The sequence below is a fragment of the Chroicocephalus ridibundus genome, chromosome 17, assembly GCF_963924245.1.
Source record: "Chroicocephalus ridibundus chromosome 17, bChrRid1.1, whole genome shotgun sequence".
In the NCBI taxonomy this organism is placed as follows: Eukaryota; Metazoa; Chordata; class Aves; order Charadriiformes; family Laridae; genus Chroicocephalus; species Chroicocephalus ridibundus.
This window is the reverse complement of record NC_086300.1, coordinates 1,565,918-1,593,842: the sequence shown is the minus strand read 5'-3', so window position 1 is coordinate 1,593,842 and position 27,925 is coordinate 1,565,918. Positions and strand designations below refer to the sequence as shown.

Genomic DNA, 27,925 nt, shown 5'->3' with positions numbered 1-27,925 from the left:
AAACCTCCCCCCCCCCGCCCCCATCCCCCGGGGATGCAGCATCGGTGCTGCCACCCCTCCGCCGTGGGCAGCCTCCGGTCCCTCCCGGGGGGGCTCAAGGGTACCGAGAACGACCGGCCGGTCGTTCTCGGTACCCTTGAGCCCCCCCGGGAGGGACCGGAGGCTGCCCACGGCGGGGGATACAGGACCCCCCCCCCCGCCAAGGCCGGGTGTGGAGCGGAGCGGCGGCCATCCTCGGGATACCGGGCGACACCGGAGTGGGGGGGGGGGTGTGGGAAGCAGAGCCCCGTTATCACGGGCTGGGGGGAGTGGGGGGGATGCTCATTCAGGCCGGCGGGGGGCGGAAATTCGCGCGTGGGCGGCGGGGAGACAGACTGAGGGTGCAGCTGCGGGTTGCACACGTATCGGTCCCATGGTGTAATGGTTAGCACTCTGGACTTTGAATCCAGCGATCCGAGTTCAAATCTCGGTGGGACCTCGCGCCTCTTTTCGGTGTGCCTTCCATTTTTTCTTTCCCCTCCGGTAACGCGGCGGGAGGCGGCCGCCAATCGGTGGCGGGCGAAGGTGGGGGGGCAGCACCCGGTCTGTCCCCCGGCGGCCTCAGCGCCCCCACCGGGCTCCATTTTGTGCGTGGGCGCCCCTTCTTCACCGCGCATGCGTGGGAGCGGCGAGGCGGGGCAGAGGGCGGTGGGCTCTTCCCCCAGCTGCCGGCGCTGATTGGGCGCACGGGATGACACTCTCGACTCCCGGCGCTACTATTGGCTGGAAACGCGCTCAGCCCCGCCTCCCACTGCGCTATAGGGTTGGAGGGCGGCGGAGCCCGGTGTCGCCGGTTCGCGGACGCGGGTGGGCGGTCTCAGGGGCCTCGGGTCGGAACGGCGCGGTTTAAGCCGCTGTTGGGCCTGAAGCGCCCCGAATCCCTTCAGCAGCGGTTTAGCCGGCTCTGACGCAGTTTTCCAGCCGTTTAACGTCGATTAACGGGTCAATCCCTGGAGCCCCGGCCTGATTAGGGGCAGGCCGGGCTCCCCAGCGCCGCCTGGGCCCAGGAGAAGCCGCTCTCCTGAGGGCCGCCAGCCCCACCGCAAGAAAGACACAGGCCACGGTCGAGCTGGCGGGTTTATTTAGCGTCTGCGAGCAAGAACAAAACCACCTTTATTTTTAATTTTTTTTTTTTTTTTTTTGGCTAGGGAGGTGATATTGAGGCGCTGGCGGCGGGGGAGCGGTGGGGAAGGGAGGAAAAGCCTTTTCCTGTGTCCCTCCTCTGCCATGGTGGGGTCTGTGGGGCTGGGACCCCTCTGCCCCAAGGCCTCCGTGCCCAGCAGGGCCGGCCTGGCGATGGCACCAAGTGGCAGCCTGGAAGGCAGGAGAACACCGTTCCGGTTGGGGTCGAAAGCCATTTCCCTGCGTTTAAACTGCTCCCAGGCCTGTCTCCACGCACTGCCGGAGCCCTGGCAGCCATCACCAGTGTCATCATGGACCCACGGCCTTACCGACCTGCTGCACCAGCGCCTCTTCCCCAGCAGCCTCGTCCGTGGGCTGGGGGAGCTTCGTTCCTGCCCTCCATTCGCAGCCGGTGCCTTTGCTGTGTCTCAATCAGCCGTGGGACGTGTGTCACCCCCAGCAGCAGCTGGCTGGGCCCGGGGGAGCGTGTCCCGGGGGGCTGGCATGAAGCAGAAGCGGGATGGGGACAGAGTGCGGCCTCGGTGGGACCTGGAGGGCTCTGAGAAATACAAAGAGCTGCTGCTTCCCTTTGGGGTTGGCCATCTGGGGATGTTTTGGAGAGTTCCCAACGATAATATGTATGTTTTTAAAAAAAAAAAAAAAAAAAGTACTTGTATGATTTAAAAAAAACCCAAAACTTCCAAAAAGCCCCGAACAACAAACCCCACAAATCGTCCCCGAAGTATCACCCTGCTGAACTCAGAAGCGGGCCGTGCCCCAGCTGCTGTGCTTTTTTCTATCAGGCAGAGGATGAAATTTGTCCTAGAAAAAAGCTGCCCTTGGGAGCAGGAGGATCATGGCCGGGGTATTGCTCGCCTGGGGCTTGGCGGGTCCTGTCTTGCTCCAAGGACCTGCTGCCACCCCAAACCGCTTGCTCCCAGTCATCCCCGTCACCGGTGGGACGAGGCTTTGGGGCCCGGTCGTGGCAGCAGAGAGGAGATGATGGTGAAGGGGCTGCAGCGCTTGGAGCCACCACGGTCGCGGGCAGGACCTGACAGCCCTGGGCTTGCTTTCCCACGGCTGCCAGGGGGTTTCCAGGGGAGGAAGCGAGACCGAGAGGTGGGGTGAGAGTTTGAACAAGCTGCCTGGGGCTTTACTCCTTCCCGTGCCCTGCCCTGCGCCGGGTGAAGCTCACCCAGCCCCGCTCTGGCCATCCCCCGCCTCTCGATGCAGGGTGCCTGGTGGGTGCGAGCCGCGGGCTGCAGGAGTGGTGGGCAGCGGTGGGCACCAGCTGGAGGGACGTGTAGGAATAAAGAGAAGAAAGCTTCAGACCCCTGGAAGCCTCCAGGCAGCAGGGTGGGTATCGCCCTCCTGTGCCAGATGGGGAAACCGAGGCACCGAGAGGAAATGGCTTGAGCAAGGTTCTGCTGGGAGGCTCTTCTGCAGCAAGCCAGGGCTCGGCGCCGGCGCTGGGCTGCTTGGAGAAGGCTGAGACTAGACACAGCTCCGCGGTTTCGCTAAAGCCCAGTTTGCTGCTGGCTGCTGAAAATGCAGAAGTTTTGCTTGCAGGAAACCAAATGTAAATCAGCCGTGAGAGCACGAGAGCAGACGCTGCGCTGGCTGCTGAACCTCATCTCCTGTGGCAGTGGGGTACATTTTTTTTTCTTCTTTTTTTTTCTTTTTTTTCTTTTCTTTTTTTTTTTTTTTTCCTTTTACCATCCTTTAGATGCGCTACGCTTTGGTTCTCAACTCTCCAGCGCTGAGGTCACACTACAGGGAAAGCAGGTTTCTGACAGTCTTGGCTTGCGCACGGGAGCATCCCTGTCCCCCGCGGTGACAGCAGCGGGGGGGTGTCAGCTTATCGTACAGCCGCCCTTCTCCTTAAAGGGGTTCTTGTCCTCGGGGACACCTTTCAGCAGCGGGTCCTCGCCCGCCATGGACTCGATGTACTCCTTGATCTCTTTGCCGGTCTTGGAGACCTGCCAAGGAAGGAGATGCTCTGCGTGGGATACGGGAACGAACCCTCGCCGCCCTCCTCGGCTGCCTACAAACCCGCTCGTGCGGCCGGGAGAGGGGAAACCGCGGCCGTGACCGTCCCACCCAGCGGGGGGTGTCCCCGAGAGCACCCCTGGGGTGCTACGGGCACCTCGCTGCGTGTGGGGCTGCAATTCCCAGCCCGAGGGACCTGTTTGCCTCAAGGGGAGAGGTGCAAACACACGTGCTTGTGCCTGTATTTGAGGTTTAATTTCAGGGGTTGTGGGTTTTTTTATCTTTGCAGCACAATCGGGTCAGGAAGTTACGCCGGGGAATGGCCCCTTTGTGCTTTGGGGGAAAAACTCACCATTTGCCTCTCGTTCTTCACCTCCTTCTTCAGCTGATCCAGCTCCATCTTCAGCAGCTCCTTCTCTGTCATGTCCTGAGCCATTTTGCCCTGTAACCACAGGGAAACGGCGCATTAGTAGTATATAGATGGGCTTCTAAGGCACATGAGGGCTATTGCTTTGGCCCTAAGAATATTGCAAACACCGCTGATGTCTCGGCTACCCCCACGGCGAGACATGGGCTGATGCTAAAAAAATAACCCGAGGCTGAAGGCACCTTTCAAAACCCTTCTTGTAACATCTGCTGTAACCAGATCTTCGTTTGCTAGTTCTCAGCAGGCACGTCGAGCGACAGATGCAGCTCGAGGGCAGCGGAGGAGGATCCAGCCTGGTTTTTAAGGAGGTTTTTGCTACCGCAGAGGCTGTTTCCCCAAGACAGGGGGTGGCCAGTTCAGCGGGGCCGTCTGAGCACGGAGAAGAGCCGCTGCCTCGGGGCTCTCGGAGCAGCGGTCTCGGAGGAGAACCTGCGTCTGCAAACTCGACCTTCCTGATCTCTGCGCTGTGCCTGGGCAAGAGCATCTTTGCAGGTTTTCTAAGGAACTAAATCTCTTTAGTATCTTCTGGTTTTCCTTTTTTTTTTCCTTTTTTTTTTTTTTCCCCTTCCCTCCCCTCCTTATACCCCCCCAGCCCCTGGTAAGTGCTAACATGGACTGAGGCCCCATCATTGCTGTGGACTCGGCTATTTGCACGCAGAGGCAAATTGCTCGCTGCGACAGAAAGATTTTGGGGCCGCGTGGGTTGGAAAAACCCAACACTTTTCCACGGGTTATGTGAGATTCCCACACGGCTGGTTGAGATCTCGCCCTGTGTTTAGGCTTGGGTTTGAAAACCTGGCCACAACCTTTTAAATAAAAAAAATAATAACTGTGATTAAGCTGAAACATGCCTTGGCCCTGCTTTGGAAGGCATCAAGCTGTGGGCCCTGGGCGCCGCTGGCTTTCTGCGGCTGCTCTCATGGCGTGTGCCCCGTGCTCCTCTCCCCACCGATGCCCCGGGAGATGCTTGTGGCAGAGCACCAGGAGCCGAGAGCCACAGCCCAGCCGTGCCACCAACCCGCGCAGGAGGTGGCTCCCAAACCTGGTGGATCCCACGATGCCATTTGTACCTGGAGGGAGCGAAGCCACTTACCTCCGGGGACGAGGGGCTGCCCCTCTCACAGTGAGATGCTCAGAGATCCATCCAAGAGGAGACGCCGTCAACTGGACCCTCGCTCTCCTGATCCAGGCGTGAAGGCTCCTTCAGCTCTCTGGGAGGGCGGTGGGGAGCAGATGTCTTTTGTCCTTAAGCTGATAATAGACTCAGGAGAATAAGCTGATCAGGTGTTGGGCATTAGCCTCAAAGCCCTGGGGTAATCGGTGGTGGGGCTGCGGGGAGGGTGAGGATGGGGGAGGACGGGTGGGTGGCTGGGGTACGCGGGGAGCCCTTGAGCCCCTGGCCATGGGTGTCTGAGCCTGTGGGGTGTTTGGGTCCTGCTGGGATGGAGGGACCGGACCCCTGTGGGAATCAGAGCAGCTTTCACAGAGTTTAGGAGGGGATGGAGAGGAGGGGAGCAGGGGCGGGGGGACCTCCAGGGGACGTCCGGGGGCTGGAGCAGCCTCGGCGGGGACCGGGAGCAGCTCCAGCAGCTCTTGGTCCTTCAGGGTGTGAGGAGCTGGGACGGTGCTGGAGGAAATTCATCATTTCCCTCGTCCTTGTGCTGGTGGGGCCGTGGGCTCAGGAAGGGCCAAGCCCTAACGTGGGTTTTGCTCCTGTCCGGACGGTGCAAAGGCGCTGGGGCTGAGCCCGGGAGGCCCCGAGGAAGCGGGAGGAGGAGGAGGAGGGTGGAGGGGGATTTCCAAGCGCTGTGGAAGTGGGAATTTCCTGCCCTCGGCACAGCCTCACCCACGGGGATGTGGAACATCATTGTTAGCAAAGCACGGAGAAGGACACACTGTCCCGGGCGAGGGAAGGACAGGCACCTCCGCAGGGTCACTTGTCACATCCCTCAGTGTCCCCTGAGCTGAGCGAGGTCCCGGTGCCCGGGGCGATGCCGTGGGGGGTGCCCGGGGCTTTCCCAGGGAGGAGGGCCTGGCAGTCGAAGCGCTGCCCTTGGCTCTATCTCCTGCCCAACTGATAACTGCAAAGGGAAGGGAATCACCCTCCTGGGATGCGCCCGAGCCCGGCTCAGCCCCACACCTCCTGAGTGGCTCGTGGAGGTCCCGAGACAGGGGTCAGGACCTTTTTCGGTCGCTCGCCCCCACCCTGCACCACCGGTTCCTCCGTGACTCACATCCTTCACCGTCGCAGCCGCTCTCATCCCCCGCCCCAGTGGGGTGACCACCAGCCGCAGCCCCGGCACGTCCCCTGTGGGGCTGGGGCCACGATGGCTTCCACCCCGCTAGCCCCCCGCCTTTCCTCGCTGCTCTCCTGTGGGCCTCCATGCGCAGGTGGCCGGGGTGGGCTCCACGCCTGACTCGGGGCGTCCCTCGGGGCGGCACGGGGACACCGCAGCGCCCGCGGGCCCTGCGTCATCAGCGCCGCGAGCTTCAAAACGCGGCGCCGAGGCGGCCGGGGAGGAAGTGGGAGCCGAGCCCGGCACCATGGCGGAGCTGGAGCAGCTGCAGCAGCGCAACATCCCAGCCGGCCGGCAGGTCCTGCGCGACCAGCACTGCAACCTCCTCAGGGTCGCCGACTACTGCGAGAGCAACTACCTGCAGGTGAGGGGGACAGGGACGGGAGGGGACCTCGTGGGACGAGCTGTGGCTCTGGGGCTGGGCGTGATGCTGGGGGGACCACCACTGGTGAGATGGTGGTCCCCGAGGGGCGGCTGGTGGGTGGCAACGAAGGCTCTGCCCTCAGAGACGGGAGCCCAACCGTCCCCGTTTGCTTCCTACCGAGCACTGCATGCCGCTGTTTGTTGCTTTTTCTTGTGCCTCAGTTTCCCCTTTTGCTCCACAGCAGCTTTTCTGCTCAGTTCTCAGGGTGGGTTTGGGACGAAGGGCGAGTTCTCCGGGGGTTTGGTCCCTCCAGAGGTGCCCTGGGAGGGGACCAGGGACACCAGCCCTGCCCGGGGCTGTCCCCAGGCTGTCCCCAGGGTTTCGGAGGTGTCTCCTGGCTGGGCAGAGGTGAGCTGGGTGCCTGCACACGCGGAGCAAGTGTGCAGCTCTGCCGCAGTCAGCCTCCCTCCTCTGCCTCCTCCTCCTCCTCCCTGCCTGGCTCCCCCGGGGAAAGTGGGGGGCAAGAGCTTTTTGGATGAAATAGGAGGGAAAAGGCTTCTTCTGGCCCTATTTGCGGGGGGGGATGTTTGGCCGGAGGGGTCCCCATGTGCATTGCAGAGCCTGTCTCGGTGGCCCTGCTGGCTCGAGCCAGCCCCCGATGCTGCTCCCAAGGGGCTGGTGGTGGCCGATGCGCCGGAGCGGGGCTGAAGGGGCAACGCGCTGAACTGGTCAGAGAGCCGAGACGTCCCCAGCACGACTGGTGGCACGGCTGGCCGTCCCCATGCATGGCTGGCTGTCCCCACGTGTGGCTGGCTGGTGGCATGGCCAGCTGTCCCCACACATGGCTGGATGTCACCGTGCGTGGCTGGCTGGTGGCATGGCCAGCTGTCCCCACACATGGCCGGCTGGTGGCATGGCTGGCTGTCACCAGTGGCAGCATCCCGGGGAGAAATCACGGTGAATCCCCAGTGCTGGAAAAGCTGAGGGCCGCTGCCCGCCGGGTGTCCCTGTGTCCCGCCGGCAGAGCCGGAGGAAGTTTGATGCATTTGGAAAGCAGAAGGAAGCATCTTCGCTAGCGTGTGACTCCGGCGTGAAGATGGAGGGCAGCGGCGGTGTGCTCGTCCCACCGGCTGGGTTTCCCCCTCCAGGCGAGCGACAAGCGGAAGGCGCTGGAGGAGACGATGGCGCTGAGCACGCAGTCCCTGGCCAGCGTGACCTACCAGATCAACAGCCTGGCCACCGCCTTCCTCCGGCTGCTGGACCTGCAGGCGGCCGAGCTGCGGAAGGTGGAGGCCGACGTCAGCTGCGTGGCCCAGGTGGGACCATCCTTGGGCCGGGGCTGGCACGTGTTGGGGTTTGGGTGCTGAGAAGGGGGTGGGCTCTGGGAAAGGGGGTTTGGGCAGCCGGAAGGGGCCGAAGCCGCTCCTTCCTCACACCTTCAAGAGCCCGGCGGCCCCCCGTAGCATCCCCTTCCTCGCCTTGGGAATGCTTGGGGCATGGTGGGGGCACCCAACACATCATGAGTCCACCAAACTGGTCTCCAGGAGTTCTCCCAGTCTGGGCACTTGCAAATCCCAATGGAGGGGGACCGCGGGAACTGCCCGGGAAACCTCAGAAGAGCCGAAGCTGAGTGATGGGGCTCGGAGCGTTGGCTGGGCTGTCACGCTGTCCCCTCACTGGGGCCTGGCCTCATCCTCCCAGAGCTTAGGGACACCGATGCGGAGTCCCATGGCCACCCGCCCTCTTCCTGGCACTTGGAAGGCGCCTGGAGCCTTTCCAGCCATGGGAGGAGACGGGACCCTGTGGTCACGCTGGAAGCAGCAGGAAAAGAACTTATGGGCAGCCGAGACTCGTGCATCCCCCCGCCACTGCCCCCTCCCCTCCTTTAGGAAGGGCCAGATCCGCTGCGGCGGCATCAAGGGCACCACTGGCCCTGCCATGACGGAGCAGAGCGGGATCTGTCCCTGCAGCTTCGGCCAGGGTGGGGGGTTCAGGCTCAATCCTGATCCTTCCCTGCGAGCCCTCCCCTTACGGGCAGGGAGAGGGGGCTGGGGAGGGTGGTGGGACTTGGAGGGGGCAGCGGGAGGTGAGGAGAAGCTGGGATGGGACAGTGGGGACAGTGCCGTCTCCGCAGAGGGTTGACATACACAAGGAGAAGGTGTCTCGCCGGGAGATCGGCTCGTTGACCATCAGCAAGAGGTTCCCGTCCTACCAGAAGATCATGGCCCCCCCCAGCCAGCCCTGCCTGGAGCCCTACTACAGGAAACCCCTCAACTTCAGCGTCCTGGATGACATCGGCCACGGCATAAAGGTCAGCCCAGGGCTCAGGGGGTGTCCCCCAGGGGTGAGGGGGCTCGCATGGGCCTTCTCGGTCCCCGAGGTCCCCAGCGTTGCACTGATGGGCGCACGAGTGGGCTCAAACCCCTCCTGGATGGAGACGCGGGGTCTGTCCTTGCCCCACAGCCCACCTGGGGACTCATCCCGCGGGGGCTCGGTGGTCCCAGCCTGGGGGGGGGGGGAGGACGGTTCAATACAGCAAAGGGAAACCGAGGCACACAACGCTCAGCAAAAGCCGTTGGCGCCGCTGGGACCGGCGCTGCACCGCGACTCTCTCACCCCCACAGCACCTTTCCCAGCACCGAAACCACCCGCGCAGGAAGGCGCCCGCGGGTCAGGGGGGGGTCGGCAGCCGCACGGGCCCCGGCGAAGCCACCGCAGGGACAGGGGGGAAGTGGCGGCGCTGGGGCCACGGTTCCCATGGTGGCAGGCGCCTCTCGGCCGCCTCCGCACTGCCGCACCGGCACCTCCTTCTGCGCGGGGGGGGCCCAGCAGAGACCTCGGGGTGCTGCTGCCCGCAGAGGCGGGGGAGCACAGCGCTCTGGGGTGCAACGAGTTCGTGGGGTGGCTGCAGCTGCCCTCACCCGTGGCGTCTCCGTGTCTCCCTGTGCCCGCAGGACCACAGCACCCAGCTGTCCCGCACGGGCACCCTGGCGCGGAAGGGCACCAAGTCGGCGGCGCAGGCCGCAGGCACCCTGGGGTGAGGCTGGGGACGGGTGCGGGGCGCTTCGCCTTTCCGTGTCACCGAGCGGGTGACGGCGGCAGGGACACCACGGGCTCCCCCAGTGCTGTGGCCATGGGGGTCCCCTCCCCACCCCCGTGCCGAGCTGGGGCTCAGCGCCCGCTCTGCCCGCAGGAGAAGCGCCCGCGTCCCCGAGCCCATCCAGCCGCCCGTGGTCCCCGAAGGCAAGCTCTCCGCGGCCTCTTCCACCGCCTCGCTGGTATCCGTCAGGTACCGGCACTGCCCGGGGGGCGGGAGGGCCTGTGGGGGTCGTGAGGGCCCGGGGCAGCCACCGTCACCCCGCTGCTCGGGGACGTTCTGCTGCAAATATGGAAAACAGGGGGTTGGGGAGCAGGAGCTCGGCCGCCCTGGGCCGTGTGTATTTCTAGAGCGAAATCCTGTTACAGAGAAGGTCCCCAACGGGGAAACTGAGGCACAGAGTGGGGAAAGGGCTTGTGTGGGTACACACCCCGGCACGTACACACCCCCACGCTGACCACACACCCCGTCCTGGCACGGGGCAAGTGTCTGTGTTCAGAAAGCGGGGGGCAGAGCCAGCCCCCCACCCTGACACCGCCGCTCCTCCGCCCCCAGCTCCAGCGGGGCCCCGGCAGCCCCTGGTGACGGCATCCCCGCGCCCCCGCCGCCCCCCTCTCTGCCGGGGCCACCCCCACCGCCCGCGGCTGCCATCCCGCCGCCCCCACCGCTGCCCGGGGACCTGCCCCCACCACCCCCGGGGGACCTGCCCGTGCCCCCGCTGGACCTCCTGCCCCCAGGTGAGTGCTCGGTGCTCCAGGGATGCTGGGCTTGGGGAGGGCAGTGGGGAGGTGGGGGCTGCGCGTGGCTTCTGCTCCCCATGGAGCCACTTCATCCCCCATGGGTCTTGCTGGGGGGGTTCTGCAGGCCCCGATGACCTCGAGCCGCCGCCGCCAGCTTTGCCCGACTTTGAGGATTTGGCCCCGCCACCGCCACCTGTCGCAGAGGACCCCCCCTGGGCCCCGGAGAGCTACCTGGGGAAAGGTGCGGTGGGTCCCCAGATCCCCTCCCCACGGTGCTTTTGGTTGAGCTCCTGCCCACAGCCATGGCACCAAGGGCCCAATTCTGCCCTGGCAGTGGCCGGGGCTGGGATGGCCAGCGATGCCGTGGGCTGCTCATGTCCCCTCCTGCCCTTCCCGGCGGTGGCCTGTCCCCCGCGGTGGCCTCGCCGGGCTCCAAGGCCGTTCTCTCCCTCCTCGCGCAGTGGTGGCCCTCTACCCCTACACGCAGCAGAAGGACAACGAGCTCTCCTTCCAGCCCGGCGCCCTCCTCTTCGTCACGCGGCGCTACTCGGACGGCTGGTGCGAGGGTGTCATGGGCGAGGAAGCGGGTTTCTTCCCCGGCAACTACGTGGAGCCCTGCTGAGCGCTGGGCACAGGTGCCCCCCCCGGCACCCCCAGCCCGACTCGGCCGCATCCTGCTCCTGCTCCGACTCCGCTTTGCCTTTGAACCTTGGCTTTGCGCAGCTGGGGTTTCGCGCAGCTTGTGTGGGCAGCCGGACTGGGTACCACCGCTGGGTACCACCGCATCCCGGCAGCATCCGTCACCCAGAGCATCCCCCGCCGCCCGCTCTCCCGTCTCCCTGTTCCGTACGTTTTCCACGAGGGCAGCACGGGCTGCTGCTGCCGCGGGGAAGGTTTAGCCCCGGGGCCCCGCGGCCGCCGGAAAGGCCGAGGTCTGACCCTGGCGATGCCCCTGGCCCTGCGGGAGGAGCGAGGGCGGCGCAGGACCAAAGCGCAGGACCAGGAGACGGGGCCAAACACCCGCAGGGACAAGAAGAGCCGCACCCGGCCGCGTCCCCAGGGACCCTGCCTGCTGTCCCCATCAGAGACAGAGCGGGGGATGAGCCAGGGCCCCGTCCTGCCCCAGAGGGGTCCCCACAGCGTCCCTGGCAGAGCGTCGCTTGCAGCCTGGCCCCGCTCTGCTGCTCCCCCTCCAACACCGTCCCCCCCTCGCCCCAGCCCAAGGAAGAGAAACAACACGTCTGTGCGACTCGGGGAGCCGTTTCACACCCAGGTTTATGTCCTGGATACAAACTACTCGTGTATCTGCAATATATAGATATTCTATCTATATACATATATATGTATTTTTTTTAATTCCATGGCTTTAAGTTCCACACAGTTGAATGGGGTCTGGAGGAGGAAGAACAGAGAGAAGGGAAACGAAATAGAGGAGGAACAACTCAGGGCTGCTTTGGTTATTTCCTCACTGCTCGGGTTTGCCGCCGGGGTTTCTGCGCTTTGGAGGATCACGAGCTGCCCTCAGGGGCCGGTAAGGCTGCGGATAAATCCGGGAGAAGCCAACACCAGAGAGCAGCGAATACTGTAGGTCCCCCCTGCAGCGTGCAATTAGAAGGGGTAATTAATACTGCAGCGGGGCAAGGGGGCACAGGGACGGGGGGGGTTTGGCCTCTGGGGACCCGAAGTCAGAAGCGTCACAGCACCAACCTCCCGGGGGAGGCTCGGCACCCCTCCACCAGGTCGGGAGAGAAATTCCTCCCCCCCTGGGGTAAAAGGCAGTCCATACGATCCAGCAAACAGGAGGAGACACCGGTAATGGCTGGGGGCAAGGAGGAACCTGTCCGACACGGGGACACTTCGCCCTGGGCGCAGAAGCAGAGGATGGGACTGGAAGGCAAGGGCAGGTCCCCCTCCCCGCAGCGGGACGCGGCCGCCGTGCCCCTGCCCTGGGCGAGTGGGTGGGATGGGCCGGAGGAGGGTTTTTTTCCAAGGTACCAACTTTCCGAAAGGTTTCCTGTCCCTCGCGTCACCTTTTTTCAGAGAATAAAGTCTGAAGGGACAACTGGCTCCATCGCAAGGCTCCGCGGCTGGGGGGGCTGCCCTGCCCCAGGCGGGGTGTGGAGGACAAGCCGGGGAGCCCCGAGTCCCCGGATTGAATTTCCAGTGGCCTCACGAAGAGGCGAGGGAGCCCTCGGGCACCAGGCTGAAGGCACCAGGACGCAGCTCCTGGCGCGGCCAGCGGAGGCCGGGCAGGCGAGGGGGGCGACGGCTGGCGGAAGCATGTGCAGGGCCCGGCCCACGGGGGGCCGGCTTCGGGTCTTTCAGGAATTACTCTTGCGAAGTCAAAAAGAAAAGAGGAAGAAAAGCCCCCAACAACAAAAACCACCGTTAGCGCTGTTGGCCAACACCCCCAGTGGAGTCGGTGTCCAAGCTGCATAGAGAAGGCTTCAGCTCAACACCGCAGGGGACGGAGAAGGGGGGACCTGGAGAAAGTGCTTTAATCACTGGGGAGAAAGGCAGGAAAGCGACCCAGGAGCAGGGCCCGAGGAGCGCGGGGCACAGCGTGTCACCCCCCAGGCTTCTCCTGTCCCAACCGCTTAGAGTGAGCAGGTCTCTTCCGAACCATCCTCAACACTTCTTCTTGAGGAGCTCCTGGAGATGGCGGGCGACCTCCGCAGCTGACTCCCAGGGGACGACAGTGGCCTGGAAGGCTCCAGGCTGCTTCTTCTCCATCTCTTGGGTCATGCGGTGCATGGGGTAGCCCTTCCGCGGGAAAGCCACGTCAGCGGAAGTCAAAGTCACGGAAGGGCAGAAGTCATTGGCGCCATCTCCCACATAGAAGACCCTCTCGAACTCCACCTCCTCCTGGGCTCTCTCCGCCAGGTACTCCGTCAGGATTTTGCGTTTGCACATGTTGGCCGGGCAGTCAAGGCACTTGTGGCTGTGGTAGGGCCCCAAGGTGAAGTACCCCCTCTTGTCGAAGCCGGACGGGTTGCTGAAGATCTTGCGGAAGAGGGAGTAGAAACCGGCTGCCCTCAGACTGCATTCGATGCCGAACATGTTGGCATCAGAGATGAGGATGATCTCAAAGAGCTCGTGGTTCTTGGAGAGGAACTGGAAGAGGTCCGGCATGCCAGGGGACAGGGGGATGTTCTCGTAGACAGTCTTGAAGTCGCCCATCTTGACCCCCTGGTCCCCCATGTACGCCAGGACGCGCTGCATGTACTCGTTGTAGAAGCCCTCGCGGAAGGTCTGGCGGATCTGCTCCGGCAGCGCCTGCCCCGGCGCCGCCCGCACGATGGAGTCGTCGCTGTTCTCATTGATGATGGTCTCGTCGAAATCGAAGACGAGGAGGTACCTGGGAGGCCGGGGGCTGGCCATGCCCACACCCTGCGAGGCCGAAGGATAATGCCCAGCTGTTAATTCAATGCACTTGGCTTCGGCCCTGGCACAGCGACGGTGGCAACCACAGCAGAAGAGGCTGCCAGCCCCGCAGAGCGATGCTCCTTGGCTACCTCACCCCCAGGCAGCTCATTAGCCCAGCTGGGCCTGGGGGGGGTTAATCCCCTGCTGACATACCTCAGCCCCGGCCCTAAGGCGTTTATCCTGCCTATAAAGAGATCATTTTGTCAGCGCTAATCCCGTTTCCGCAATCACGGCGGTCACTGTGCCGGGCCACCACCGCACACGTCCTCCCCAGGGACACGGGGACACCTCGGGGCAGGGGGGGGCTGTGCAGGGAGGATCCTGGGGCGGGGGTTGGTTGGATTTACCCCCTAACCTGCTCCTGTCCCAGCTCTGGAAAGGGGTCTGTGCCCGTGAAGACCCCTCTTGATGCCAGGACAAGCCTGGAGGACTTTTCCAAGGGGAAAAGGTTGATTTTTGCTCCATCACCTGGGTGCAGTTTCAGCGAATCAGAGAATCACAGAACGGTTTGGGTGGGAAGGGACCTTGAAGTCCCCGGGCAGGGACACCCCCCACCAGCCCAGGTTGCTCCAAGCCCCGTCCAACCTGGCCTTGAACCCCTCCAGGGATGGGGCAGCCACAGCTTCTCTGGGCAACCTGGGCCAGGGGCTCACCCCCCTCAGTTTGCCCCGGGTCGGGCTCTGGAGGCACCGCGGGCTCCCGGGACGCCCGGGATAACTCACAGCCGCCTCCTGCCCTGCCCGAACACCGACGCAAACCCGCTCTGCAGCGCCGGGGAGCCCCAGCCCGACCCCCCGCGGCTCAGGCCACGCTGCCCCCGCAGCACCCGCTCCCCCCGGCCGGCGGATCGCAGGACGGCACCCGATTCCCGCTGCCGACCCCGAGGAGAGTGGGGACGGGAGAGGGGACAACGGCACTGACCTTAAACAGGCATGGCAGCCCGACGCCCTCGCAGCACCTTCTCATTTTAAGACCATCCCTCCGCAGGCCGCGCCTGGCTGACGGCGGCGCTCAGGGCTCGCCGGGCTGCAAACCATAGAAAAAGGGGGATTTTTGGTTAATGGCTTGGGTTTTCCCCGGCTGCCACCTTTGGGCACGGCACCAACCACCACGGCTCGGCCAGGGTCTGCGTCCTGCAGCCAATTCCCAACCTCGGGACCTTCCCTGCCAGGAGCGGAGGAATTAAAGGAGTTTCGGGAGCGCGGCAGAGCCCCTTTAATGCTTCCCATCCCTCTCAATTCCCCGAGCGCCCGGGCTCTGCCGCAGGGGAAAGCGGCCAAGCAGAAGGGCTCGCTGACAGACGTGCCCCGTTCCAAAATCGCCCTGATTTTCTTCCAGTGTAATTAGTTTGGGGTGGTTTTTTTTTTTTTTAATGGAGTAATTATCCCAGAACGAAGGCGGGACGTGCCAGGCTGCCCCGCAGCGCAGGCAGCGCCCGGGTTACGGCTCCGGATTTTTGCCGACCTCTTGCGGTCCACAGCAATGGGAGCAGAGCGATGGGAAACCTCGGAACAGCCCCAACCTCGCAGCCAAAACCCGGCTGGAAACGCGGGACAGCGGGAGGAATAACGCGCTGGGACACGGGAAATTTTAACTGGGCACCAGTCGCTCGGCTTAGCCGGGGCTAGGAGGATTACTCTGATTTTTTTTTTCTTTTTTGGCCACCAGCATGACAACAGGAAGAGTTTTGCAGCTGAAGGTGATTTGTGGGGGATTTGCCTGGTTTGAAGCCCAGCACTGACCTATTTTGGGCACAAACGCCATTCGTGACTCTGCTAAAATAATAAACCCCGACGGCGGCTCTGAGGCGGCACACGGCAGGAGGAATCGGGCGCTCAAAGTTAAACCCCGGCTCGGAACCTCGTAAAAGCGACCTTTTGGGAAGCCTTCAAGCCAGACACCAGTTATTTCTGCGCGGAAGCTTCCACCAAAAGCCGACGGTTATTTACAGACGTGGTTTGACGCCAAATAACGCTACAGCCGGCCTGGGAGCGGGATTAGCCACCGCCATTTTCAGGTCCAAACCAAGGGAAACAGGGGAAAGAAACAGATGAAAGAGTAATTGTAATTTTTTTGTCGTTATATTCCGAAGAGCTGCCAGCGGTGAGAAATTTGGGCGGGAGCCCGAAGGAGCCGGGCAGCGGCGCGGGGCAGGAGCCCTGGGAGGGCTGGTCGTCCCCGCGGACACACCGGGGCAGCTGTAAGGGACACGGGGGACACAGGAGCCATCCCGCCCCCGGAAAAGCGCTCCTGGGCCCAAGGGCTTTGCGCTTTGCCAGGCAGGAATGGCGAACAGCGCGGCTTGAATTCCGGGCAGATGGGGTCAAAGACAGGCCTGAGCAGCGCCTCCGCCCCACGTACGGTCCCTTCAGCCCCTCTCCGCTGAGATTCCCCAAACGCCGTCCATTCAGCTCCCCCCCCCAGCCCTTAACGTTCCGTCACGTACATAAAAAACTGACCGACGACGGGGAAGAGCCACTTTGCTCTCTTTTCCCTTGTTTTAGCCGGGGCTCCTTGCGGAGCTGCCGACCAGCCGGAGGTCGGAAGCAGCATCTCACCTTAACCTGTCCCCCCCCGAGCTCCCCGCCAGCTCCCCCCTCCCCGTCCCACCTCCCCGCCATCCCTGCACTCCCCCCGGAGCGCCGTGGCCACCAGCAGCCCCAGCGGGGGTAAATCCAGCCGTTCCCAAGAGCTGGAAAATGCTGTCGGTTCCTCTGCCAGGCTCCTGGCTGCCCAGAACCTCCCCCGGCCCCGACGGCTCCTTCCCCGGCCCCGACGGCTCCTTCCCCGGCGTGGGGGAGGAGAGAGGCCACCGGACCGGTTTTTAAAGGATTTCTAAGGAAAACCACAATCCCTGAAGTGGGTCTGGACAATCGCTGCCCCCAGGTACCGGCAGGACGATGGGAGCATCCCGCCACGCTTCCGCAAGAGCTGCCCTCTGCTCCCGGCCGTCCCAACGCTGCTGTTAACTGTTACCAAAATACGCGTGGCTTTTATTCAAAGGAGAAATTAAAATCTAAGCCGGCGTTATTTAGTGAATAAAGGTCTGGGATGGGACTTCTCGCCCCCGGGGGCTGTTGGGCAAATTCCATCCTTCCCCCATGTGTTTTTTTTCCCCCTTACAATAGAGAAACGGGAGATGCCGGCGTTAGGAGCGACTGCACGAACCCGCGCTCCTCCTCTCCGGCTAAGACAAGCGGGGTGAGCCGTGGGCTCCGGCAGCGCCACCCCCGGCCCCGCGCAGGAGGGGAGCGGAGGGGAGAAAAATAAAAAGAAAAATATACTTTGCAAATCTCCCAGCCCTAAATTACCCCGCTGAACCCAGGTGGGGGAAGCGCCATCCCAGCAGGACCGTGTGGCCGCTGCCGGCAGAGCTATTTCTGCGCCGAGATGACTCACCCGGCGGCTGCTTCCCGGGAGCGCGTCCGTCCACCTTCTGCAAAAAAGGGACTCCCTCCAAAAGAAGAGAGAAGCGGAAGCGCCTCCTAACATCATGCGAAGCCTGAACGTCGAAAACAGAAAATAAAACAAATTATTTGCTCATTAAGCGCGTCAAACGGAGGGGCTTAATTTGGGATGAGGGTCAAAATATGCCCGATAAAAGCGGGGAGGTGCTGGGCTCACCGCGAGAATGATTCCTCAGGGTAGTTTATCCCCAAAATCTCCGTTTTCCCCGCTCTGGCCGTACCCCCTGCCATCCCTGGGGCTCTTCTGCCCCGCAGAGGCCCAGGGAGGCCAGGCTGGAGCCCAGCAACCTCGGCCGCCCCCGTCAGCTCCGCAGATGGGCTTCGGGTTTAACGCCGTCGCGGGTTCAGCGCAGGAGGAGCGCGGAGCAGCGCCTCGCACCTGCCGCCCCCCGCGGGATCGGGCCCCCGCCAGCCCCCGCCGCGCCCGAGCCGGGACGGGGACCAGCACCCCATTTCGGGGCCGGGACCCGCGGAGTCTCCGAAGTGATGGGGCGCGGGGGCATTTCCCCATCGCGGGCACAGCCCCTGGGCTGGTTTTCACCCCCCCGGCGTGCTCCGCTCTTGCCTGCTTTTAATATTTTTAACCTTAAAAAAAAATTTGATGTTTTTTGGTGCATACAACGTTTGGGTTTTTTTTTTTAATTTTAACTCAAAACCCAACCACTGACCTTTGGCAACGGTGTTCGCCCAGCCCTTAGGACAAGTTTTAAGGGCAAAACGAGAGGACGGGGGGGTCCTGCTGCCCCCAGCGCGGAGGAGGGAAAAGCTCCCTCCCGGCCCCCCCGGGATCGTGAGGCCATTTCACCGCTCCCGCCCCGCTCCCGCCGCCCTCCCGCGACACAGCTCCCGAAGCAGAAGCAAAGGAGCGAATTAATAACAAACCGGGGGCGAGCAGAGCTCGGAGGGGTCCCCGACCCCCTCCACGTCCATTCGTCCGCATCCCCCGGCACCCGCATCCCTCCACGTCCCCCGGGAAGGGCCTGTCCCGCCGGACGGCCGCGACGCCGCGGTCGGTCACCTGGGGTTACCGGGGACATTCCATTATGATTTTTTTAATGGTGTTTATTTTTCCTGCCGGCAGCCGCGGCGTTACCGCAGTCACGGGCTCCCGCTGCGGCCGGAGCTCCCGGCTCTGCAATAGCCACCAAAAACCCCCTAAAACAGGTGGGTTTGTCCCCAAAACGCTGCGTTTGGTGCCGGATCGGCGGCTGGCTTGCGGGAATCCAGCACCGGCTCCCGGCTCCGCCGCTGGGCACACGCATCCCGCGGCCTCTCGCCCCCCCGGGGACCGGCGCCGGTGCCAGCCCGGTGCGGCCGGTGGTGCCGGCACCGACGGTGGCTGCTGCTCCGGCCCCGGTACCGGCAAGCCAGCAGCGCGCTGCCCGGGGAGCGGGACCGGCGCCGACCCAGGCACGGCCGCTCCCCGGGTCCCCCCGGTGCCGGCGACAGCCGCAACGGGGCTGACTCATGCACCGTCGGTGCTTGGAGGCTCCCGCCCGATCGGCACCGGCACCAGCCGCAACGGGTCCCCCGAGAGTCCAACCGGCGGGGGGACACAACGATCCCCCGGTACCGGCACCCGCCGCCCCGGTCCCCGCAGGGTCCAACCGAGTGGGGACCCTCCGGTACCGGCACCCGCCGCCCCGGTCCCCACGGGGTCCTACCGGACCGGCACCTCCCGATACCGGAGACCCCCACCGGGTGGGCACCTCCCGGTACCGCCACCAGCCGTAGCGGATCGGCGTCTCCCGGTGCCGACACCCGGTGCACCGGTCCTCGGAGCCTCCCGCCGGGCGGGCACCTCCCGGTACCGGTCAGCGGAACCCCCCGACCGGGTGGGCACCTCCCGGTACCGGCCGCCCCGGTGCAGACTCACGCTTGATGGGCCACCGGAGCCTCCTTACCGGGTGGGAACCTGCCGGGAGCGCCCGGTTGGCGCCGGTGGGGGCGCAGGCAGCCGGGGTGGCGGCGCGGTGGGGCCGCTGCCGGGGCTGCCGCCAGCGCGGCCCCTTTAAAGCGACGCAGCCGGGGCCGCGCGCGGCCCCGCGGAACAGCCGCAGTCCCGGCGCGTCACCGCCCGCGCAGCCAATGGCAGGCGCGCCGGCGCGCACCAGAGGGGCGGGGCCCGCCGGAGCCACGCCCCCAGCCCGCGGGGAAGGGGAGCGCTCTGCCCCCCCCCGCCCCCCCCCGCGCTAATACCGCGGTAGCGGCGCGGCCCCGTTTGCTCCCGAAAGTTGGAAAACGGCAATAAGCCACAAAACCCCTCCTGGAAATAGCCAGTTTTGTAATTTTGCCCTTCGGAGGGGATTTTCTCCCCAAAAAAGGGGCAGCCCCCGAGGCTGAGGGACCCCAAAAACGCACAAATGGTCCCCAAAATGCAGCCCCGGGGCGGGGGCGGATGAACGCGCTGCTCCCCCCACGCCGATACCGCGGTAGCGCCGCGGCCCGATTTGCTCCCAAAAGTTGAACAACGGGCAATAAGGAACAAACCTCCTCCTGGAAAAAGCCAATTTTGTAATTTAGCCATTGGGGGGGGGGAGGATTTTGCCCCCCAATAAAGGGGCAGCCCCTGATGCCAAGGGACCTCAAAAATGCACGAACGCTCCCCAAACCACAGCCCGGGGGGGGCTTTAACTGGTGCAGGGAAAGGAGCCTTTACCGGGCAGCCACCGGCCCCCGGGGACGCTTGTTGGGGGGTGGGGGGGGGGAGCCGGGGGGTAATTTTAGGGCTGGCTCTGCCCTGGCCCAGGGAATTGCAGGGTGCACAGACGTGTCCACACCCCGAAATACCCTCCTGGGCGGTGTTTAAGTGGTATCTTTGGTTTTGCAGGACGTCTAATTTCTACTGGAGTCGCCTGTGATAAAAAAAAATAAATAAAAAAAACTAAAATAAGGGCAGCTTGTTGAAAGGCTGGAGGCAGAGGGTGTGGGCAGGGAGGGGACGGAGCAGCGTGGCCTTAAAAACACATAGTTAAGAGACCACCAGAGGTTGAGTTTTGTCTTGCTTTTTAATTATAAGTGGCTAAGAATGGAAAGGGGCAAACAAGATTTAAAACGGGCTGCAAAAAACCGCGGGCACTCCCTGTGCCGGCTGCTCCGGGGAGCGCCACGTCGGCCCAGCGCTCAAGCCCTGGCACCCAACGCTCTAAAATCTCCCCGTTTCGGCAAAATTTCAGGTCCAGCCGCAGTCCAAGCGGAGCTGGGAGCACTTCTGCAGCCAGAGTTGCTATTCCAGGACCTTTCCCAACATTCCCGGCTCCTCCCGGTTAAAGGACAGGGACCTTTAGGTGCCGATAGCTGCCTGCAGGCACCAGCTCTCCTGAGAAACAGCCCTGGTTATCAAGGAAATGTTTTATCCACTATTTTGTCTGAGACACGCTGGCTTTTTGATGCAGAGCGCACCCCGTTGCGTGGGTTTTGCCGGTTCCCCTCCCTCTCGGAGTCCCCCCCAGCTCCCGGGAACAGAGCAGCCCACGTCCGAGGCATCCGTCAGTGGGTACGAGGCAAGTGGGAAACTCAAAAGGGCAAATTCTCCGCTGCCTTCTGTCTCCTTCCCACTGAAAGGCAGCGGGGCAAAGATCATTCCAGAAACATCACAGCCGGAGGAGTTTGGCAAGGGTGATCCCGTATCCCAGTGATTTTCCACTGTGAAGAACCCTGGAGAGCAAGCGAGGACAGCGCTTTCTGCACTGGCCTGACCTGGCTCCTGGCAACCCCTGAATAGACGACAACCCTGCCATGAGCACCCGGATCCCTCCCAATGGGTGTAACAGCCCCGCGCTACACGAAATACACCGGGGCACGCTCCTCTCCAAGGCTGTCCTGGTGTTTTCACCACCAAGCGGATGGCATCGGCACAGAAGCAACCCTGAGCCCACAATGGCCACGTAACCGTCTGTCCCTCTGGCCGTCCCGTCCCCCCCATGCTTCATTTCCATCCGCACCAAGAACCTGGGTTAAGACGAGCTCCGTAGCCCTCATCAGACCTCCTCGTGCTGGCGCCCACGGTCTGCGATTCGTATTTCGGGGAAGCTCAGAGTAAAACCGAAGCTCTCCTTTACTCACAAGGAGCTGAGCTAATCCCTACGGCACCTGGACAAGGAAACTTCCATCCCCGCTGCTCACCTCCTGCCACCTCCTCAACACAGTACTCTGGCAAACACCAATAAATTTCTGGTGGCCGAGTAATATTTACACAGTCAATTTCAGGAAAACCCTCAAGAGCCAACAAGCAAAGCGACAGCAAACTCCATTTATTTAAATTCATTTCACCGCAGGGGGTGACTTCCCCACACAGCTCTCTGTGTCCCCCCCCGGTGCGGCAGTCGGGACACTCGGCACAGAAAATGGCCAACTTTGCTCAGTGCGGGTGACACCAGTCCAAGCTGAGGGCTCCCCGAGCTCCTCCTCTCCGCGTGGGCTTCGGTTGTGTATTTACTGCTAAAAGTCACTAAGGAAGAAAGAGCAACTCACAGAGTCACAGACTGGTAGGGGTTGGCAGGGCCCTCTGGAGACCACCCAGTCCCACCCCCGGCCAGAGCAGGGTCACCCACAGCAGGTGGCACAGGAACGCGGCCAGGCAGGGTCGGAATGTCTCCAGAGACGGAGACTCCCCCACCTCTCTGGGCAGCCTGTGCCAGGGCTCTGCCACCCTCACAGCAAAGAAGTTCCTCCCTGTGTTGAGATGGAACTTCCCAGGGGCAAGTTTGTGCCCGTTACCCCTTGTCCTGTCCCCGGGCACCACTGAGAAGAGCCTGGCCCCATCCTCCTGACACCCCCCTTGAAGTATTTATAAGCATTGATAAGATCCCCCTCAGCCTTCTCTTGTCCAGACTGAAAAGACCCAAGTCCCTCAGCCTTTCCTCGTAAGAGAGGTTCTAGTCCCCTCATCAGCTTTGCAGCCCTTTGCTGTCCCCTCTCCAGCAGTTCCCTGTCCTAAACTCATTAGAAGAGTCACCACCCACCAGGAGTCGAAGCATTTGATATGTTCTGTTCTATACGCCAAGAAGAAATCAGGAAAGACACGGCTTTTATCAGGTGGGATAAGCTTCTGCTGAAGTGGCACAGGAGAGGCACGGATAACGCCAACGATCTCCACGCACTCCAGGCCAGCGGCATTGGCCGCCCTCCCACCACCGCGCTGGTGAGCGGGGCCAGGCGATGCTCTCGGGACCTGCAGCCCACCTTGTGAAGCACGCTGCGCTCCTTCAGCTGGAAACCCAACCCTTGCGCAGGGAAGCGAGTTCAATCTCCATCTACTTTGTCATAAACCAAGCCTAAAAATCCTCCTACTCCTTGCCAGTCATCCCACCCAACTGACACCAACCACCGCAACGGTTTGTGAAGAGACTGACAGAGGTGACAAATTGCTCACCGCAGCCTCAAGCTCCTGAGCGGATTTAGAAAATACTGGAGAACAAAACTCCCCGGGCTCTGTCTCAGCACAACTCAAAGGAGCTCGGACAATTCTGCCGGCGAGAGCCACGACGAAGAGTCGCTGCAACCACAACACGGACGGACTTACGGCGTTCAGTGCCTCTAGTCAGGGAAATACAACTTTAAGCAATGTGAAAGTCTGAGGGACCAGAGACATTAGCAATTAATTAGAAACAAGCTGGAAACGATTTCTAATCCAGAAAGTTACTGCACGCCCAGATTCCAGCACTGACACCGTCAGCGGAGCAAGCTGCCTGCCTTCATCCCCTCCACTGCCATCTCCCGGCTAACCCTCCGCAGGCCCTTCCTCCCGCACGGCCGTCTCCTCCACATCCGCAAGCACCCAGACTAAATCGCAGCCCTCTGGGGAATGATTTCTCCGTGGGATGGGAAAGGCCAAGAGCTACGACAGCAACAGAACGCATCGCGAGTTGCACTAGCTTAAATCGATTTAAGCCACTGAATTTACCTTCCGTGACAATCTAACATTATTTCTGTACTTTCTTTAAACAGTAGGCAGGGTGGGTTACCGTAATCAGTGAACATATATGCCTAAAATGGGTAAATTAAAATCTTTGAGACACCGTATAATAAAATCCAGTTTTCTGCTAGTAGCAAAAAGCTCACATTTTCACAGAACATGAGACAACGTCTCAGGCCGAGTACCTATGAATTAAACCCCCTCAAATACCCGATTTCTCACAGAAAGGGGCACAAACTCCGACTCCAGGTAAAGTAGTATGTTCTGACACACTCCCTGGTTTCCGCGGTGATGGGCGATGAACCATTTGCCCCGACAAACCTGCAGCCCCAACGGGCAGTTAGATCACCTGCTCCCTCGGGGCTCTCGCTCCCCAGGCGCTGCTTCCTCCTCCTGGCCCCAGGAACTGGGTCGGCCCCAGCCAAGATCAAGTTCAACCCCTCCGCTGACGCACGGCGCTTCGCCCTTTAGTGCCCGCCGGAAACCCGACCGTAAAGGGAGGCGAGGACACCGTAACCTGCTGAAATCACAGGGTTTACACAAGAATCAGAGCACGGTTACCAAACCCGCGGCTGAACAGGACACGGGCAGCAATTTTAAGCGTCACAAGACCTTTGGACTATTAATGATATCTGAGGCTTAACAGAAAGCCGATCCCTTCGTGCTTGAGCTGTCTGGGAAGGAATCATTTTTCAGTCTGAACTAATTTTATAGATCATTATGCGGAGACGTCTCCAGTTGAAACGCTGGCTCCGTTCTGTTCCCTGCTCAGCTTAAGCCATCAGAAACACATCGTGAGATGAGTAAGATTTCCCAATTGCTGTTTTCTGCGTTCACAGCTTTTTGCCTGTATGTAGTAGCTTCCGTATAGCCACGGAGAGGCGACCGATTATCTCCTTTATTATAATACACACTATCCACTGTCTGAAGAACCTTATATGTAGAAAATCTAGAAAGAACTGAACAGGGAAATGGTGATCCTGTGGCCAGGGCCGCAGTCCGGACCAGAAATAACCCGGAGCGCTGATCCCAGCTGCCACCCGCTTACATAAAGCCAGGCAGGTCTCAGCTCCGCACCTGCAGAACAGGGATATCTGCTCATCTGACTGTAATACACTGAATTTAATCACACAGGCTGCTCCAGTACGCACACAAGTAACCACCACTGGAAACCCTTAAATAGTAAGTTCTCTTTTACGACAGTTCTTTTCTAATAAGCTTCCTAGTTCTATCAGAGCTTACTGAGCAAGTTGTCTTCCTGGTAAAGGTATTAAGTAATTCTCGCAGGAGAGGAGGGAGGCTGAGAGTTTTAATCACGGAGATGAAAGCATACCAATATTTTATAGGGAAAGTACGCAAACACCACTTCAATTCATCGCCCTGCATCGAGTTACTGAGGGAAGAAAGGCTGGATTCCTGTCTGAAAAGCAAAACTGGAAACTATTTTGCAATACGCTGCCTCAGTCTTTCATTTTGCAAGCTCTCAGACGTGCCAGCGCAGGGCCGCAGAATTATTTTGCGGCTCACAATTCACAGACACGAGCACGACATCCCACAGTCTTAACTCCCGTGTCCCCTCCAGCATGCGGCGCGTGGTGGCAGCACACGTGAAAGACCCAGAAGGACAAAGTGACGTTCCGCTATCAGTTGCCCCTTGATCGTTATTCTCAGACTACAGGCAAAACAGAGCTGAGGCAATCTGATTGCAAAATTAAGACTGTAAACAGAAACAGCACTTAGCCATAACACGCGCGCTTTTGTTCAGGTCAAATAAGACGACGGGTACAAGCAGCAACTGCACATCCTCACTTCTCGGTTCAACGTCACCGGTGGCGTGGGGCTGTCACCACTTCGGCTACGTGAGGTCTACGCTGCAGCTTTCTCCCGACTTCACTTTGTTAATGCCTTTTAGTCCTTGCTAGTACCAGCTCTCATCAGAAATGTCAATGCGTTAACCCCAACGGGGGTTCAGAAGAAAGCAGAAAGTCGGAAAATTTTAGCTCCCTCCGCACCCATCCTTCCCCTTTCTCTTCGCGCTATGCAACTTCTCACGGAGGGAAGAATTATGACTATGCATTTCTGAGAAATGTGCTACGTTATGACTTTCGAATGGAGCAACAACTTATTTTCATAACCTTCCCATGCTACTCAAGATATTTACTAATTAGTTGTTGCTTCATTAAAAACAAAATCAAACCCGAACAAAAAGCTCCCAAACCACACGCATGACAAATCTCCAAAATTTTCCCACGACTGATTTTGCAGTTGCAGGTTGGAGAATGCAAGGTGCGACACCGCCAGACCCTCTGGGCAGGAGGGCTGCAAGCTCTGCATCAGCAGCACGGCAGCCGGAGTGAAGCAGCGCTCCGCAAAACTTCCATTTTAACAAATGAAGTTTGGGTTTCAAATTGCAGTCGTGTTAGGGGAAAAAAGCCCCGAGACAGCCTGCACATGCCTGGGAACAGCCAAGTGGCTCCCTGAACACTGCCTACAGCCGCTTTTCCCAGCTGGACCACGGTAAACAACAAGGAGAAACAGAATCTCTGCTCTCGTGATGGTTTCATGATACCTGCCGCTCTAAACCAGGAAGAAAACTTCATTCTCTTGCAGCTCACCTGAAGAACCTCCATCAAATCTTTGTGTTTCTTCTGTGGGTTTAGAGGCGATACGCGCATGAAAAAATCCCCCCAAAGCAGTGACCTTCTGTATTATTCCAGGCCATACCATGGTTTATTCCTGTACTTCTAACGCACTCGGTCCACCTGTCCAGCAGGATCGATAACTGCCCTCTCTGTAGGGGTAATCGTTTCAACAGCATTAACTCTGAACAGGCTACGTGCGTGCGTGTCTTTAAACTGTTCATTAGATTTTCATTTTTGCCCTCAATGCCTCTTCTTATCCTAGGCAAGCGCATTAGCTCAGGCTAGCAGAAAAATCAATCAATCCCCGAAAGGGTGGGGGTGTTTCCCTACCAACCATTAAGCCAAGTCTCTCTAACTGCTTAATTCAGCTTAAAATGCTTTAACGACCCTTTGGGAAACCAGACACCTGGTTCAGGCAAAGTTAGATGTGTAGTTTCTTGGAAAGACATCCTCAACCGATCCGTGTCAGCATTATTACAAATTTCTCCTTTGTGCAGAAACATGATTAAAAATATCTCCGGGAACTATGTACTGCTGTACATGTTGATTAAAATAAACAGTAATGACCCCGTTCAGAGTTCTCCAAGTGAAAGATAATAATTAATAGACAACTTCAACAGGGGACTTTTAGTCTGCTTGCGCACTCTGCCCAGGAGTTTGGCAAGTTTTTCAGGAGAGGGAATTCAAACAAAAGCTGTGTTTCCTTTCTGGTGGAAAATTTTAGAGAATTTCTCACCTTCCAATGTGTTTGTGCATCACAAGGCTCTTACACCGCAGTAGACGGTGAAGAGCCTTAGACCATGGAAAACAGCGTAAGAATTATAAACGCAAGCACTTATCACACCCCCCCATTTTCATGCTAAATTAGAGGGATCAGCAAGACACGGGTGAATGAAATATTTAGCAATATGTGATGAAAAAAGAGGACAGATTGCAAACATCTAAACCAACTGCCGCTCTCGGGGAGCCTCCTTTGACTACAGTGCTTGTGTACCTACGTTCTCAGTACACACAGAGACGGCCTGTGTCGCAAAGTACGTCCACTCCGTACATACACGTAGGCCATGACTCGGTACAAAGGCAGCTATTCCCAATATTCAAAGACATTTCATCAGAAGATATCTGCTAATTACAATCTGTAAGAGCAGCAACAGGTTCAGAAAGCAAGAGGATTTATTAAAAAAAAAATAAAAATACAGGGACAGGCTGATTTTAAAAATGGAAATTAAAAAAAAAAACCAAACCCCAAACCACCACATCCCTTTCAAATCTTTATCCTCATTTAAAAAGGCACAGCTAAGCAGACAGAAGGCGGCAGCACTGTCCCCAGAAAAGCACTGATTTATTTCCGAGAGCAGAGGGTGCCCCCTTCGATCCACGACCAACTTTTTCTTAAGCACCAGCAGAAATTCAGGCAGGTCAACTCGGGCAGAAATTACCCTGCTGGGTCAGAAAGCGGTAATGAAATTAATGTAATCCTCATTTCTCATTCAGAATTATATTAGAAGCTTAAAAATTGCAAAAAAATCTTGTTGCTGCCAGAATAAAAATCTTTATTAAGGATATCTGTGAACCCTAAGGTAGACTTTCTTCTAGCCTCTATAGGAAATGCAAATGCTTGCCTTTCTTTTGAACCTCTCTCTCCTTAAGGGTGGATTTTAATTCTTCTGACACGCCTCCAATATATTACTTCATTTATTTGTAGCACAATGAATGTGCTAAAATCAAAATACAGGAATGAATTAATTTATCCCTCCCAAGGCCAGCAAGACAATACCACTTACTAGTGCCAGATTACTTCAAAAAACTGCCCTCTGTCTGCTTAAACAGTGGAAGTTGCTAATTTGAGTTTAATTCCAGTTTTGATCACCCTTAACTCTCCACAAAAAGTCATCAAGTTTCATTCACATGCACACGAGCCCTGGGAAAGTGAGTGTTCTTCTTCCCCACCTGCACCCTTGGAAGAGAACGCTCCCTGGGCATTGACGGGAAAGAGCACTCTACAGAAGAAATCAAATGGTGAAATAGTACAAAAATGTTTTCAAGATAGGAGTAAAATAACCATTATGGTAAAAGGCAAATTCATTTGATGGAAGCCGGCAAGCGATGTGCTATGAAAGACTGTTTAAATGTTAATGCCCACATCAAAACTTGCACAGTGACACTCGTGCTTTTAAGTTTAAACTGCGGAAGAGTGAACCATCTGATCGTCATTCATTTTCAATGTACCTTTCTCCTGCCTTTGAAGTACGTGAAGATTTACTACATAGTCTAGAGAGGTATGGCATTTACCACTTCCAAGCCAAAGAAGTTACAACGATGCTGATGTCTGAAAAGTCGAACGGCAATTCCAAATTGTTAGAAGTAGTCCGTGATAAGGTAATCTATAACTACTCAG

At 59.5% G+C, this 27,925-nt stretch overlaps 3 protein-coding genes and 1 non-coding gene across 14 annotated transcripts; 2 read left to right on the top strand and 2 right to left on the bottom strand.

The window, feature by feature from the left end:
* Positions 1-406: 406 nt before the first annotated feature.
* Positions 407-478, top strand: TRNAQ-UUG (transfer RNA glutamine (anticodon UUG)). Its single transcript has one exon. It is a non-coding gene; the product is annotated as a tRNA-Gln (tRNA).
* A 365-nt stretch (positions 479-843) lies between these two features.
* Positions 844-23,276, bottom strand: GNGT2 (G protein subunit gamma transducin 2). Of its 2 annotated transcripts, none has more exons than XM_063354983.1 (4): positions 23,207-23,276; positions 4,671-4,828; positions 3,503-3,592; positions 844-3,140 (listed from the first exon to the last, which is right to left on the bottom strand). In XM_063354983.1, the coding sequence occupies exons 3-4, from the start codon at positions 3,584-3,586 to the stop codon at positions 3,015-3,017; spliced, it is 210 nt and encodes a 69-aa protein (XP_063211053.1). In that variant the 5' UTR covers positions 3,587-3,592; positions 4,671-4,828; positions 23,207-23,276; the 3' UTR covers positions 844-3,014. The 2 variants fall into 2 exon arrangements, with proteins under 2 accessions (XP_063211053.1, XP_063211054.1); XM_063354984.1 differs by lacking the exon at positions 23,207-23,276 and adding an exon at positions 5,812-5,928.
* On the top strand, positions 5,995-11,187 carry ABI3 (ABI family member 3). Its single transcript, XM_063354971.1, has 8 exons — positions 5,995-6,238; positions 7,387-7,554; positions 8,373-8,549; positions 9,193-9,275; positions 9,432-9,527; positions 9,891-10,072; positions 10,200-10,316; positions 10,537-11,187. The coding sequence occupies exons 1-8, from the start codon at positions 6,122-6,124 to the stop codon at positions 10,695-10,697; spliced, it is 1,101 nt and encodes a 366-aa protein (XP_063211041.1). The 5' UTR covers positions 5,995-6,121; the 3' UTR covers positions 10,698-11,187.
* On the bottom strand, positions 11,389-25,519 carry PHOSPHO1 (phosphoethanolamine/phosphocholine phosphatase 1). 10 transcript variants are annotated; one of them, XM_063354977.1, is made up of 5 exons: positions 23,096-23,253; positions 16,901-17,003; positions 15,244-15,486; positions 14,423-14,527; positions 11,389-13,465 (listed from the first exon to the last, which is right to left on the bottom strand). In XM_063354977.1, the coding sequence occupies exons 4-5, from the start codon at positions 14,465-14,467 to the stop codon at positions 12,704-12,706; spliced, it is 807 nt and encodes a 268-aa protein (XP_063211047.1). In that variant the 5' UTR covers positions 14,468-14,527; positions 15,244-15,486; positions 16,901-17,003; positions 23,096-23,253; the 3' UTR covers positions 11,389-12,703. The 10 variants fall into 10 exon arrangements, with proteins under 10 accessions (XP_063211047.1, XP_063211046.1, XP_063211045.1 ...); XM_063354976.1 differs by lacking the exon at positions 15,244-15,486 and having other exon boundaries at positions 23,235-23,373; XM_063354975.1 differs by lacking the exon at positions 15,244-15,486 and having other exon boundaries at positions 23,207-23,344.
* Positions 25,520-27,925: the final 2,406 nt, after the last annotated feature.

What these genes read in the sequence shown, in the direction of transcription:
- ABI3 (XM_063354971.1), top strand. Translation starts at nt 6,122, where the DNA reads ATGGCGGAGCTGGAGCAGCTGCAGCAGCGCAACATCCCAGCCGGCCGG. An exon ending in CAGGCCGCAGGCACCCTGGG is followed by an intron (nt 9,276 to 9,431) that starts GTGAGGCTGGGG and finishes CTCTGCCCGCAG; the next exon opens with GAGAAGCGCCCGCGTCCCCG. An exon ending in GCTGGACCTCCTGCCCCCAG is followed by an intron (nt 10,073 to 10,199) that starts GTGAGTGCTCGG and finishes GGGGTTCTGCAG; the next exon opens with GCCCCGATGACCTCGAGCCG.
- GNGT2 (XM_063354983.1), bottom strand. Translation starts at nt 3,586, where the DNA reads ATGGCTCAGGACATGACAGAGAAGGAGCTGCTGAAGATGGAGCTGGAT. An exon ending in TGAAGAACGAGAGGCAAATG is followed by an intron (nt 3,141 to 3,502) that starts GTGAGTTTTTCC and finishes CTTCCTTGGCAG; the next exon opens with GTCTCCAAGACCGGCAAAGA.
- PHOSPHO1 (XM_063354982.1), bottom strand. Translation starts at nt 14,467, where the DNA reads ATGAGAAGGTGCTGCGAGGGCGTCGGGCTGCCATGCCTGTTTAAG. An exon ending in GGCTGCCATGCCTGTTTAAG is followed by an intron (nt 13,466 to 14,422) that starts GTCAGTGCCGTT and finishes TCGGCCTCGCAG; the next exon opens with GGTGTGGGCATGGCCAGCCC.